The sequence below is a fragment of the Chenopodium album genome, chromosome 10, assembly GCF_948465745.1.
Source record: "Chenopodium album chromosome 10, dcCheAlbu1.1, whole genome shotgun sequence".
NCBI lineage: Eukaryota > Viridiplantae > Streptophyta > Magnoliopsida > Caryophyllales > Amaranthaceae > Chenopodium > Chenopodium album.
The window spans coordinates 17,142,362-17,158,209 of NC_137843.1; the positions used below are offsets into that span (position 1 = coordinate 17,142,362).

The 15,848-nt window shown below is 35.0% G+C and overlaps 1 protein-coding gene across 2 annotated transcripts; it reads right to left on the reverse strand.

Annotated features, from left to right (window-relative positions):
• Window positions 1–13,113: 13,113 nt before the first annotated feature.
• On the reverse strand, window positions 13,114–15,254 carry LOC145563725 (uncharacterized). 2 transcript variants are annotated; one of them, XM_081624156.1, is made up of 2 exons: window positions 15,075–15,254; window positions 13,114–14,576 (listed from the first exon to the last, which is right to left on the reverse strand). In XM_081624156.1, the coding sequence occupies exon 2, from the start codon at window positions 14,568–14,570 to the stop codon at window positions 13,170–13,172; it is 1,401 nt and encodes a 466-aa protein (XP_081480282.1). In that variant the 5' UTR covers window positions 14,571–14,576; window positions 15,075–15,254; the 3' UTR covers window positions 13,114–13,169. The 2 variants fall into 2 exon arrangements, 1 of the variants encoding a protein (XP_081480282.1); XR_014094586.1 differs by lacking the exon at window positions 13,114–14,576 and adding an exon at window positions 14,671–14,943.
• Between the last annotated feature and the right edge of the window lie 594 nt (window positions 15,255–15,848).

The following is a 15,848-nucleotide window of genomic DNA, read 5'->3' on the forward strand; positions in this document are numbered from 1 at the left end:
GATTTGGATTTCCCCAACCAGTCTACTATGATAAATTAGTCGTCTAATACAATTGACAAAATAAATAATAATAAAAAACGGGAGGAGGAGTTGGTAATAAAATTAACCCCCTGTATACAAGAGACACCTACCTTATCCATATCAAAGTCCACCCAAGTTTCTGAAAGCATGCATAACAGCCTTAGCAGCCCCAGAATCCTTTTTTGTTGGATTTATCTCCATGACCTTTAAAACACAACGTATCAGTCATATTTAGTAATTTAGCAGATAAACCATGACATCTAACCCAAATTTATGACTTAAACTCATAATTGGCAGACAACTAAACCAAATAAAGAAACACTGGTTGTGCGGTTGTTTGGAATTATGTTCAGTTCAAATTTTTCCAGGAATACTAATTATGCTATACAACCATTCAAAGCAGTCTGAAGATTAAGGACACCAAAATTGAGTCCAAACCACAAGTAAAAGTTTATTTACATAGCTAGTCCGGTATTTAGTAGAAGACGAAATGTAAAAGCCACCATTAACTAACAAATAAATATTGATTAAGAGCACTATTTACCCAAGTTAGTTACATAGCATCGAAGTTGTAACACAATTAGCGGACTCAAATCACAACAAAACAAAGGAGAGATTTGACCGTTGAGTTGTATTATTATCGGAGATCAATTCTCTCGAGAGTATTATGCAACAAATATATCTGGCATCTTTCCAGAGATAATCCTGTTTTACAAGTTAATAATGGTCAAATAGATGTACCTCCAGAATCCAAGAAAGCATTGATGATTTGTTCTTGTGATAAGTCAGTAAAGACGTAAAGTAACTCCATTGAAAAAAACTGTGCAGCTGCAAGCAAGTCGGAAGATACTTTAGCCATCGTTTCTGACCACCTCAATCATATACTGCTGGTACAAACCCAAATTACAAGAACACCAATTTCTCAGTACACGGATGACAGCTAAAATCTTCATTATAAAGGATGCAGGAGAACTATTCGAGAATACAAATAATTGACATAACACTCTATTAAAGTACTCAATTGAAACACCAGTTCAAACTTCAAACCCCACCTCTCCTACTGGTAATTTGTATTGAGCTTGAGGCTCATCCAGACCAAAAAACAAAAACAAAAAACACATATTAAGAGGGAAAAAAAAAATGAAACAGGAGGGTTGTCATCTTATCTAGTTGGGACCCCCCATGCCTCATACATAGAGGGCACTTGACTTTGGATTCTGGAGGAATACGGATTGGGAGAAATTTTTTGTTAAGCCAAACGACACTTCCCTTAGCTTCAAGGATAGGCTATCAGACAAAAGATGTGGCTTTTCAGTACACAGAAAATAAGGGAAACAATAACAACACTACGCATGGAATGAGCAAATGCATTACGAACCAAGCAGGGGCAGGATAAGAACAAAACCTCTTGAATTGGTAATTTGTAAATGTAATGCTCAAAGAAGTGAGCAGCGGAGTAGTCTGAGACCCTCACCTTCACAACAAATTTGTCTCCACTCTGCTTGACATGGAATGAGCAAATGCATTACGAACCAACCAGATAATAAAGATATTGGTACTGAAAGCCTTAAGTGATCTAGGTATTAATTTATCCAATGCAGAAACTGATTTGAAATTATATTTGGGAACATGAAAAATAAAAAATACAAAAAATTGCCATAATTTGCCCATGTTATTAAGCATATGCACAATTGCACACACCATAAGCAATATTTTGAAATTTAAAAAAAGAAAAAAAGGTAAGAATAAAGCCTATATAGATTATTAGTCTGATCATCAGACACATCATCAAATGTTCCAAACATAATTCCCCATTAGCTAGGTGAAATAGCAGTAGAATATTTCTTCTGCTAACCAAAATATTATTTGCCATTCAAGGCCCTGGGCAATTACCTTCTGCCATTGCAAGTCCTAAGAATACTTGCAAGCAGTTTTTCCATGGGAGTGTCTTATCACCAAGATTCATGAAGAAAAAAGTAAAAACAAGAATAATACATGAAGACAATAAATTATTACACCATTTCAGCAATTGTTCAAAGCATGTATGAAGCATACCCTAAGAGGTGCAATAAATTTGAGTCGATTCTGACGATGCAAATGAATCACCACTGTGAGCAACAGAACTAGAACTCAGACCAATACTTCCTAAAAGATCGTGACGCGCTCTGCATAAGAGTTCAAGAGCTTGGTTAATAAACTACTTGCCGAAAACACATACTTCTAATACATAAACGCGTCCATTAAGTAACTATAAGAAAACAATTCATAAGCAAGCAACATAGAGCAAAAATACAAAGCTAATACCACCCACAAACTTTCCCATAAGTCTGGTTAGTAGATGTTTTACTAACTCATCACAAAACCTATAAAGTACTTCAGTAAACAGAAAAGCAAGGTCATTGTCAATAGTACTAAGGAGAAACAGCTAAAATTGTTAAATTATGTTAGTATACAGAACTGACCAAAATTTTATATGCATGGTTATTAACTACTAGGACAAAATAATTTCCAAAAATAAAATGCAAAGTTTGTGGTGTTGTCCAGGAAAATACTTGGGTAGCATTGGATTTGTAAAATTGCTGAACTTTCCATACAAGTTTGAGATGATGCAACCAAAAAAAGTAGGTTTCTTTTTATCTTCTTGAAGTTGGAGATCACTCAATGCTATTGACGAGGAAGATGAAACCTAGATACAAGCATGATAATGCTAGGAATTAGCTCAGGTCAGAAAGATTAGGGAGAGTTTAAGAAGATGATTAAGCAGAATATAAGCTAAGTAACGGATATTTGTATTGAAGATCAATGTAATCTAACAATACAATTACTCTTCATTCGAGAGGAAGAGTAGCTCTCCAAAACTAAGCCAAGCTTAACAATATTTTCCGCATGATTATTAACCCTCCTAATGAGTCCTATTTATAGAAAACTCTCATAACAAACTCTAACTCCTCAAGACACTACTAATAGGCTATGACTAATGTGCCCCTCCCTCCAATACTGATTCCTTGCAATACCCGCCGCCCAAACATTCACCTTGTCGTCAAGGTGGATGGTAGTCGGCACTTGATTCCCGGCAGTGGCAATGATGTGCCGAGTCCAACTTCTTGTGACAATTGTAACTAAGCTCCTTCTTCAGTGAGGTGTTGAACTCAGTGGAGAATTGATCCTGTTCTAAAGCCTTGTAGCAGGTAGTACATTTTGAAATATATGCACAGGGACTAAGTAATGGGGGTCATGCAATTGATTTGAGGATATAAACCTTGTGTTTTTAAAGTTGGATAGCAATCTCCCATTATGTCTTACGTGGGCTGGAAGGACATGAACGAGGACTTTCTTTTAAGAGTTGGGTGGGGCTGAGAAAAATTGGAGTGGGCTGAAAAGTTAAAGGAGAGGAGTAAGATTGATTAGCTGGGTTTGAAAGAATGGGTTGGGAGCTAGCAGTTTCAGAAATGGGCCTTTTTCCATGTACAAAAATTTGGCCCATTTCCTTTCTTTCCCCTCGTTGGTAGGAAAAGAAGGACCCAGATACTCCCTCAGCCATTATGTCATTAATTTGGGAAATGACACAAATACCCTTACTAACTTTTTCCAGAATCATCCTTCTCTCCAATCCAACAAAAGATCCTCTGTAGCTTCTTCCATACTCCATTGTTTCTGGATCATTCTGCAGCAAGTCCCACAAAGCTTCGCCACCCAAGAAATCACCACCACAAGCACGCTTACCCGGTCCACCACCGGATCCACTTGCTCCAGATCCGCCCCTCACGAAGACCTCTTCCCTGTTCAGACCACCACCAACGGTGGTCTTCCCTCCACGCTCAGCTTTTCCAGCGAACACCCCCTCTAAATCGCTGTGAACAGCACCAGCAAGCCCACAATATCCACCACCCAGATCGCCCACTATGTCACCCAGACCTCCACCAGTAAACCCACCTGCAAAATCACCTCGCCTTCCACCCATCCATGGTAGTGGAAAGTCAGTCTTGCCACCAGTAGCTTTGTATTCTCCGCCATAAAAGCCACCCCAGCCAATCGGACCACCGTGTAAGCCTCCTCCGAAATCACTGAGAGTGTAACTAACTATTGTATTTTTCAGATCTTCCAGTTCCTCCTTTGATGTCTCTGCCCTTAGTGAGGTTGCCACCATGTGAGGGTTGAAGATGCCTCCCTCACCTATGGAAAAGGTGCCTGGCAGCAACTTTTCTCCGGCATGGATTTCCTCTGGCAGTTCCCCCTCCATTAAATCTGCTGGGTTCTCTTCTTCCTCAAGCTCTTCTTCCATTTCCTCCAACTCCAATTTCATGGAAGAGAAAATCGGAGAGAAAACACCATCAATGTATTTCTCCAGATTTCTTTGAAGGTTATCAACAATTCTCTTCGTGCATTCCTCCATCCTTTCGGAGAATTGCTCAAGTGAATGTGACCATATCGGAGCTCCGGCGACCTCCATTCTCATTTTTTTTTTTTAAAAAGGCTGAAAACAGAATTTCAGAGGCTGAATCTACCAGGACAGAACTGCTCTGATACCATTTGCTAGGAATTAGCTCACGTCAGAAAGATTAGGGAGAGTTTAAGAAGATGATTAAGCAGAATATAAGCTAAGTAACGGATATTTGTATTGAAGATCAATGTTATCTAACAATACAATTACTCTTCATTCGAGAGGAAGAGTAGCTCTCCAAAACTAAGCCAAGCTTAACAATATTTTCCGCATGATTATTAACCCTCCTAATGAGTCCTATTTATAGAAAACTCTCATAACAAACTCTAACTCCTCAAGACACTACTAATAGGCTATGACTAATGTGCCCCTCCCTCCAATACTGATTCCTTGCAGATAATAATCAGGGGAGGAGGACCAACATGATTTTCTTTGTAAGCAGATGAAGGAAGTTTGGCAACATGTAGACTGCCCTTTCTTATAAACAAATGTATCATACTTATTAACATCATCAATGTCATACTCCACTTCATGTGTCCATGGTTGAAATTTTGGCACTTTTGTATTAATTAAGCATAGTCACTTAAACCTCCAACTCTCCAAGTAATTAAGACATCATAATAAACTTAAAAATAGACCAAAGTAATGCTATATTGCCACACTAGAGGACATCTTTTTTAGCTATAAATACACAAGACTCTATTCTCTAAGGCAACATATATAGGGCTGGAGATTCTAGATGCTGGTTTGAAAAAAGGTTAGAAATTATAATTTAGTGCAGATTTTCGCCAGTACAGAAAACTATGAGCCATTTAAGAAGAGCAAATATTTAGCCCTCTCACTGCATAACAAATATAGATTATTTTTCTTTTTTACTTTTAAAAAGCAACAGTATTGCGAGAGGACAAAGTACCAATGTAGAGGATTCAGATGTAAACATTAATAATCAGTTACAAATCCTTACAATTGCAAGGCTAGGAAGAAAACAGCTTATATAAACTCTGAAATGATTCCCTGTGCTTGGAAGAAAGAACTGAAAATTGGAAGGGCGCTTGTTAGAGCTAGAATCACACAATTTCTAACTTCTTACATGACATTGAAGTGCGATAAAAAGAAGACCTGCTGTTTGCCATGTTTGCATCTATAAATGGACATGCAACAAATCTACTTAAGAAAGTGAGAGAAGAAAGATGTGCAGATGATTTTCTTGAATATTCAGGGTTTTAAATGAGGTGCAGGGTAACACAAGTCTAAAAGCCCGTCTTATGGTAGATAAATGGCAAGCTAGCAACCAGCACAAGAAAGATAAAGAACATGACGTAATTAAGTAGAACCTGTTTCTCTGCTTAACAGGACATGGTCAAATACTCTAGAGCAACAAGATATTATGATAGGGTCAAACAAAATAACGATGAAACACTTGGACAATTTGGTAAGTAGGAATATGTACACTTTTCTATTCATCATTTCCTTCCTCTAGGTTTCTAGAATTATAAAGATCCTTAATCATTTCCATTCCATTTCGTTTCCTTTACAGGAATGAGAACTTTGAACTGAGTGATGACCAAACAAGGATAAAATGCAAAACAAAGATATAAGAAATTACAATGAAGGTGGCTTAGTGATTAAAGGTTCCCTTTTCTCTAGAATAGAGGTAAGACTATAATCTTTTAGTAACTGACTATTAATGCTACACATTTGTGATTTCAGAGTTGTGTTACTTCATACTCCGTAAATGAGTAATTTTGTGATTTCAGATTGTTATCTCTGCAAAGTTTGTGATGTACTCTTCCACAAGTTGAATTAAACTTGGGCAGCAACATAGTTAAGTGACTTTTAGCATTACTCTGCCTTTCTGCTTACTAGCAATGGATTCTATCAATTATTTCATTCATGATGGAATTAGTCTACTAGGTCTATACATTTCACATTCAGTTCAAAGAGTAGCTTTTTCATTGAAATTATTTGTTTCTGTTGTGTGAATTGATTACAAACAGATGTTGGTCCTGATAAAATTGGCTAAAAGAATGCAAAATATTTGGAAAAGGCTGAGAGATACTTGGACAGTACACTTATGCTAGATTCCAAGTTACTTAAGAATTGTATGAACCATAACATTTTAGGAGTCTGGTGCATGATCTTTATTTAGCACCATGAACAACTCTTAAGGATTATTTGGTTCATCTTATTGCCCAATATTATACTTCGTAGTTCGTATTCATATTATCATAACTTATCAAAACCAATTTTATTTTGATCAAACCAACCTTATTTTTTGACAAAAAAAAAAAAAAAATTCGTTTGAAATTGCCTTATTTAGACAAAAAAAAATAAAATATATTGGAACTCATTTTTTGAGATAGGTTAAGATACAATGAGATAAACAGATCCTATGAAGGATGAAATTAGAACAAAGGTTATTAATATGTCTATAGTGAATAAAATTTCATTTTTATCTAAGAATTGTTTACATAATAGAGTATGAAGTACGTTGAACTTGAGAAAAAATGTTCACTCATAAATAACATAGAAGCATTCAGATCAATTATACAACACCACAAGAGGCAATAGGTCCAAAGAGACTTCAGAATACCCATTAAGAAGCATCAATAACAAAGAAAAGGCAATAATGTTAAAAAATATGCATAAAAAGTCCAGCAAAGAAAAGTTTTAGAGCAAAGCATATGGTCTACCTACCATGTTCGATATAATTCACATAACCAGCATTGTTAACAATACCAAATTAATGAAATTCATAGTCACGTACTTTCGTCTCAATCTCAAAAAGCTCAAACACTCTGCCAATAATACAAGATAATCACCATGTCATTAAAATTATGGAGTATGGAAGAAAGCAAGTCATTCACCCATCTTAACTACATTTTCTCTATTGCATTCTAGGGGTGATTCCAATTTAATTTCCTATAATCATACCACATCACACCAAACTAAAACACAAATCTTATTTCACAAGTACAACGATATATCATTATTCTTGTATTTGTATAGTAAACTTTTTTTTTACAACAATTCTAACAATATCCCACATGATTATATTTTTTTCTTATGATGAAATATTGTTCAAATATAGTCAAAAGCCTAACTTCCAACTTCCATTTATCATATACTCCCTCCGTTTTTAAATACTTGCTCCACTTTCCATTTCGACCGTTCTTAAATACTTGTTCCATTTTCTTATTTGGAAAGTATTTACAATATTTAATTCATTTATCTCAACTAGTGGACCCAGCATAAATCATATACTACGCATTATTAATTTCATATTCTCTCTCCTCCAATTCTCTCAATTACTTTTGCTTTTTACAATTTTTTATACTTCCACTTACCCCACTACCTCCATATTTTATTAATTCTCCAATTTCTCCTAAAACTCCGCGCATGGAGAAATGGGGTAAATATTTTAAAAAGGAGGGAGCAGATATATAAAGGAAATTTTGTCCAAAACTACGATACCAAAAACAACTACCTATTAATTTTTTTTTTTAAAAGAACTACCACGAAGTTGTATAAAGTTTAATAGCACTACCACTTTAATAATTCCAACTAGAATAATTTGGCATGTAAATTCACTTTTTACCATTACCGCATAAAATCACCATCTAAATTGACTACATTACCCTTCATAAAGGTAAAAAGTGATAAAAAGTGAGACCCAAATGCCATATATTCTAGCCAAGCTAAAATTGTTAGAGTGGTAGTGCTACTTAAACTTTTTACAACTTTATGCTAGTTCTTTTTAAAAAAATAAAAATTAATAGGTGGCTGTTTTGAAAACACGTGCTTTAATTAGTAGTTGTTGACAAATTTTTTTTATATAAATCACTTCCTAATGTTCCTACTTCTAATCTTCTACAAAATTTGACACATTTTCTAATCAAACAATGGAAAAACAAATAACAAGAAAAATTCTAGACTAGTGTTAATTTAACTAATAAGCTTAACTCTCTTCCAAAAAAAAGAAACAAAAATGAAGCAATTAAAATACCCTTTGCCACTTCTGAGATCAAATGCATGTGCATTGGTAGCACATGCAAGAGGAATTGCGCGTTGATTATGCCGTCAACATTTGAAGTCTAATGGTAGAGAAATAGATGCAATGTGCGGCGGCGAAATTGGACGGAGAATATGGAGGCGAGTGGCATTGGGTGGTGTTAACGGCACATTCACGGCCATGTAGACAATTAGTGCGGACAACATGATTGGAATTTGATTGTTATTGCAAAACGTGATTAAGTTTAGTAATTATAGGGAAAATCCAAGTTAATTAACATGATAAGATGTTTATCAAGGGTTATATTTATCTTTTCACATTATAAGTTAGGGGTAAAGTTATAATTTTCCATTCTTCTTACATTCTCTCTTCTCCCATCAGTTCTTTTTCTTTCATTCTCTCTTCTCCGTCAAGACCTTCAATGGAGATCAACACCTCACGGCGCAAAACTATAACGGAGGAAGATCACCCTAACTTCTCCCTTTTTCTTAGGTTTTTACGTTTAATTTGGCGACCGAAAATGATTGTGGTGGGACGTTGTCTAATGTGTTGTTGAAAGGTAACGGGGGAAGAAGGAATATGAGGATTCACCATTGTTGTTTAGGAGGATCATTGTTACTGAGGAAGATGGGGTGACAAAGGACCAGCTTAAATGACTAAACAAATATTATAGCACAAAAATCAAGACAAAATTTCACAAGTGTCCTTCATGATTGACGAAATTCATCAATTTAATTGCATTGTAGTAATATTGAAAAAGTTATTGGATGGATGAAGATAACGGTGTGATGGATGAACAATGCTCATACTCCACCAACACCACCATTAAAGCTTCCTCCATTGAAGTTCTCCTCTTCTTTGTACTCAATCTTCACCCACCTTCCACCAACACCATTATTACCATCATCTTCCTTGTGTTCTACCGACACCATCTTCATCATCTCCACGTTCTACTGACAACAACACCGTCTTCGATCCGCCGAATTCAACTAAAACCCTATGAATAAAGGGTGAAACTAAGAGCATGGTCAACCCCAAAGGATAGGGGTGATTATGTACGTCCTCCATTGAAGTATTTGATTTTAGAAGATGGAGGCAAAAATGGTCTAGGAAGCAATAATTAGGAGGGGGGAAGCTTTAAAGGAGGAAGGGAGAAGAAGTAACGAAGTAGAGTAAATTTACAACAATACCCCCAAATAACTCATGAAAAAGTCAATTTTACCCTTATGATTAATATATTTTGTCAATAATAAAGATTAACCTGTATAACCTCCGTTCAAATACAAGAAAACAAATTTTAAGTTAGAATTTGAGCATATTAGCTAAATTTCTACAACATTGCTTCATCAAAACCTAGAAATCAAACAAAATTTGAAAAGAGATGGTGATGGGAATTACCTGATTGAGTTGATCGACAATGAAGTTGGCAGAATCAACAGATTGGAGGAAGGACACAGGTAGTTCTCGAGAGTGAGCTCATCCCTCTCCCTAAGCTAGAAATTGATCATTTGCTCTGTCATGCGCATTTGATGATTGTGATTATGGAGATGCTCAGCAACTGGACTCGTCATTCTTTCACTCTCCCTAACTCCATCTCTTTCTCTCTCTATCTGATGATGATAATGATGATGATGAGAAGTAGGAGTCACAGATAATGGAGTAACATGAAAATGGTTACGAAAAGATGAGAGACAAAGCAAAACAGGACTGAATATTTACACAATAGCTAATCTTCATCTTTTCCTCAATTTTCCCTGAGATGAATTAGAGAAATTTGAGAAGTCATTAACGATTTGTAAATTGCAACCAAAACAAAAAATAGCGAAAATTATACACTTACAGCAATAGGAACACTCTACAGAATGAAAACTTAATGGATCATTACCACAAAGCATGCAACCAGTAAAAATCCAAATAATCAATTCCTACACCTTTCATGAATTATAGAGAAAAAACTTAAAACTGTTGAAAAATTGATGAAAACAGGGTACTAAAAGTAATGCTTTAATCTATAGATAGGCTGAGAACAGATCTAGCAGAAAAAATTGAATGACATGCATGCTACCTGCAAGCACTGCCTCGTCGGTTACTCAGGCTCACGAACAGGTGTGAAGGATCAGACAAAAAAGCGACAAGAGCACATTGTTGCTGCCTCCCCATTTCCACATAGAACCCTCAAACTAATATACTCATAACCTACACCCTTCAGACCAAGCCTGTATTCCATTGCAGCTCCTACCACAGTTCACCAATACATGAAGTATGAAGCCAAGTAAAGTGAGTTACTATGCTCTCACACAAAGCAGTAGCACCAAGGCTGCCAATACCTGAGTTGCTTGCTATCCAGAATTTTGGTAAAAAAATTCTTAATCTAAGGCAGAGAAAGCTCAATCACTAAAGAGACTGAGCTAATATTAATCAAATGCAACAAAGGAAAATGAAGAATGATTGACGGCTTGACGCCATAACTAATTCCTGTGAACCTACCAAAATATCCCTGCACTCAAGATTGATATCAATAAATCAGTCAAATGATATACAAATAAAACCACGAAAGTAGTCATCCATAACTTAGAATTTAAAAAGCATGTGGTAAGCCCAAAATCATTTGAAAATTTAACCAAAAACTTATAAGCTATAATGACCAAGACTCTCCAATATTCAGCAACATGGACTTATGGGTTCGTATAGCTGATTTACAAAACCAAAACAAGAGGCAATGCTCTAACAATACTTCAAAAGAATTTGAGCTCTTAGTCAATTCCTGGTTATAAGGCAGCAATATTTAGTTGACAAATCAGAATATTCCTTAAATAAAGCCCAATACCTTGACATCCAAAAGATTAATAATAACCAACAACAAGATACTATCTTGAGTATCTTCGACCTTAAAACTTGTGTGTGGTGTTGTAATGAACACCTCAAGCAAGCAGAAGGGGGACTTGATCACATAAACAGAGAAGATAGGGAGAGCCGTTAAGGGTAGAAGTAGTGGAGCAGTATCAAAATCAATGAGCAGCCAAGGAAGAGCTGCTGTGCAGGGCAACATATCACATTGTGTTTCTAGTAATTTCCTAGTAAATTCCTAGCATGATTTTCATAATACGTGCCAAATAAAACTAATTGGTTGGATAGTCACCACCAGATCACAATCCCAATTAGATCTTAAGCAAAATGAATGAATGGTAAATCATTTCAATCAATTATATTACTAAAAACCGATTAATCAGATTTCAATAAAAGATAAATAGGATTGAATTCATCTCAGTTTAAGATCAAATGACAAAGGATAATTCATGCAACCTTTACAAAGTACAGACTGCTGTAAACAATATCAATGCAGCCTAATTGGATCATAGATAAGAGGAACATAAATTTAGAAGAGAGCTAAGATTGACTAATATTACAGCTTAAGTAAGGCTTTTCACAATGCAATGCTCCTGTAAAGTTTTAGGTTCTTTCTTTTAACTTCTTTGCTTTTTACACTCTTATTCTGCTAACATTATCAACATTTCATACTTAATCATTATTAGAACATATCTGCACCAATCTAATTCAATATTTATTTTATTTTATTTACCAGCCACAAGAACATTGGAAATCCTATATCACAACATATAAAAAAAATATATTGATAATATTTCGTATATTACCAAAGGAGCGGAGAAAATTAAAGAATAAACTGCAGACATAACAACAGTTTTTGTCAAACTAAAGTAGATATCATTTTTTAGTTGGAAATATTCCAACCAGATAGCCTGTGACAGAATTTTATAGAAAGAAAAATGCATACCAAAAGAATTACTCTTGGATTTAAAAGGGAGCCCAAACAAGCAACCATGTAAGAAACCTTCTTAATAACAAGGAATTTGAATGACTTACATCCTCGAAGATATTATAAACAAAACTTTTAATATGCCTGCATTCACTAAAAAAAGAGTCAATAGTTTATGTATGATCATATAAAGTAGGTAGTTTTAATAAATTTCTTATTACTCCCATTTTTTTAACTAATGTAAACTGTAATTACAATGCCCAAAAATGGAAATAATCTCACAACTAAAATAATGAAAATAATTTGTTTCATATGAAGAGTTAAGATAAATAATTATCATGATAATCAACCTGACATAATTAATTCTTCCTCGATGTTCTACCGGTCTACTCTTGCGTTATTTTCCCTTTTCATAATTAGAAATTTTGTTTGTTTTCTCCCCAAAATCTAACTCAATCAATGTTGATTCTAATAAGTCTTTGGGTTCTAGGAAGAAAAAAAACTTGCTTTGTTAGTTTGCAAGGCATAAAAGGCTCATTACGATGTTAGCGTAAGCCATTCAGAAGTAGCTTTTCTTCCTCACATTTTCATATAAAACACTTAACATATACAGAGCAAACCCTAAACAATCTAGTATATTTTGGCCTGTTTGAAGACCTTTGTTCTGATTTTTTGAGTCGTAAAGAAATCATATCCGATCTGCACTTAATAATTTATGGATCTAGATTATATATAGATAGTATGAATAGAACTCTAAACAAATCAATGTTAGGTTAATTTAAGATAAAAGCAGCAATACATCAACAAATAAAATTTCAATAACCTAAAACTCTGCAAAGAAGAAAAAAGCAGAAAATGCAAAGATGAAAAAAAAAATGCTCTTATTGCTAAACTACCATGTTTTGCTACATATAGAATTCTTAAACATCTGCTCCTATTGCTAAATTGCCATGCTTTGCTACGGATAGAGATCTTAAACATGGCTTAATTAGATAAACACTATATATAATCCCATAATCTACTGTATCACTTATCTTCTCCAACGTGTCATTAGCTAAATTATAAGCATAAATGACAGAGTTGACAAGGATGAAGATGACAGCAACATCAGGATGGCAAGTGAGTGGCCTCACACGATGACCAGCGTCAATAGCTTTTGCTAGGCGTTTCTGGGTATTCGTCTTGGTGAAATTCATGGTACTTAAATTCAAGGTATTGCTAATCACGAGCTGAGGAATCCAATTCCAGTTTTCGACATTATCTGTTGAACCACAACCCCAATGAAGCTTCCAAAGCCACATCCCATCAACATCATAATAGGAGATATGGAGGCTTCTGTCACATTCCCATAACCTTGTCCTTGAAAATTTAAATTCTCTATCTTCATCTCCATCTCCATGCACAAGCTTTGGCAAAGGAAAAGTAAAATATGATTTCTTAGTTTTAGCACCAAAGATTTGTAATGCTATACCATGGTCTCTGCTTGTCAATATATATAAATATAATTCTTTGCCTTGAAAAACAGCAACAGAGTTTTTTGTAAGCCACTGACAGGGAGTTATGAAGTTATAATCCCTCATGGAAATTTTATACCACTTAGCACGCTTTGAATAATATACCTCGCACCGGCCATGCTCAGGGGAAAATCTCACAACAAGAAATCGAACAACACTTGTTGAATTCAAAGGAAGCTCAATGATGGCACCATTCCTCATCCAAGCGGTTGATGCATCACATTGCATGTGTTGCGTCACAATAGGTGACTTGGGCACGGTGAAGACTTCCTTTGTGGCCACATTGTATACCTCGTATGTACCATCATATAATCCCAATAGTATTAAGCCTCGATGGAAATTGAAGAATGTCCCTTGGTTGTCAGGATTCAAGGGATGTACTTTACGTAAGGCTTCCAAATCGAACGATAAGTTACTCAATAGCCCCTTATCATAGCCACTATCGATGATATATTGATCAATGCTACATTCTGATTGTATGTTAATAGTTTCCTTACTTTTAAAACAAAAATAATCCAGCATATTTAAAATTCGCACTTCCTCCCTTCCGTCAGAATCAGAATAAAAGAACCCTTCCCCCCTAATTAATAAACCACATATAGGGACATCACTATTCTTTTTCAGAAAATGGATAATTCTTTTCCAACTCTTACACACAGCTCCACAGATAAGAAGAGACTTGATTGGTAATCTAGATAGAATCTCAAACCAGATCTCCTCCGGTATATACTTACGAAAACGACGTCGTTTATAGTACTTGATAATTGAAGCTTTACATGTTTCTACCGCCATCTGATCCTTGCTCATTATCAACTATAAGAAACAATCAAAAATTACAAACCAAATAACAAAGCAAGATCCTTGCTCATTATCAACTATAAGAAACAATCAAAAATTACAAACCAAATAACAAAGCAGGATCCTTGCTCATTATCAACTATAAGAAACAATCAAAAATTACAAACCAAATAACAAAGCAGGATCCTTGCTCATTATCAACTATAAAAAACAATCAAAAATTACAAACCAAGTAACAAAGCAGGATCCTTGCTCATTATCAACTATAAAAAACAATCAAAAATTACAAACCAAATAACAAAGCAGGCCCGTCCCTGATGCAGGGCAGGAGGGGCGGCAGCCCTGGCCCCAGGGAAAAGAGCTCTGATTTCATAGTTAAATCCTAACATTAAAGTGTTGTGCAATACATTAGCAACCAAATTTGATTCATAATTATAGGGATATTTGATTCAATTATCGATCTCATAATTTCAGAGATATTTGATATGATGATAACAAATACAAACAACTTACCTCAGAAGTTGCTTCAATGGGGAATACAAGAACTAGATTCAACGGAGAACGCCAACTGCGCTTCAATGGAGAACGTTGAATGCGCTTCAATGGATATCTCACTAATCTGAGAGAGCAATTCTATGGATCCCTTATGACCCGTCAGGGCCGTCACAGTTATTAAAGGGATAGATCCGTCTAATAATAATAAATAAATGGGTTGAGTTTTGGATATGGAGTATTAGTTTAAATGTACGCTTCCTTTTCCCAAATATTAGGGTAGCTAACGCGTGATGCGCATGCCATATCTAGTCATATCCGGAATCTCTTTCGGTTTAACCTTACATCACAAATTTAATGATTGGCAACATAATGAAATAAAATATATAAATAAATATATTTAGGGGTATCAATGTCCACACATTAATCTTAAGAGTTAAAAATGAAGAGGTAATAATTATAATGAGGGTAAATAAGTAAATAAACATTCTGAATGGTATAATTGTCCAAACACTATTCATTAAAAAAAACTTGTACATATTAATGAGGGTATGTATGTAAATACATATATTTGAAACGTATAACAGGCATAACATTATTCATAAGAATAATCTTGTACTTTTTATAAGGTAGGGATTATCATCACACACCAAAACTTAAATAATTTGTCTAAAAAAAAATAAAATAAAAACCTTGAATAAATTGTTTGTAAGTGTTTTTGTTTTTTTTTTTTTTAAATTTGACAACGACTAAAATTACATTAATTAAACTGAGTTTACAACAAACGAAAGGAAA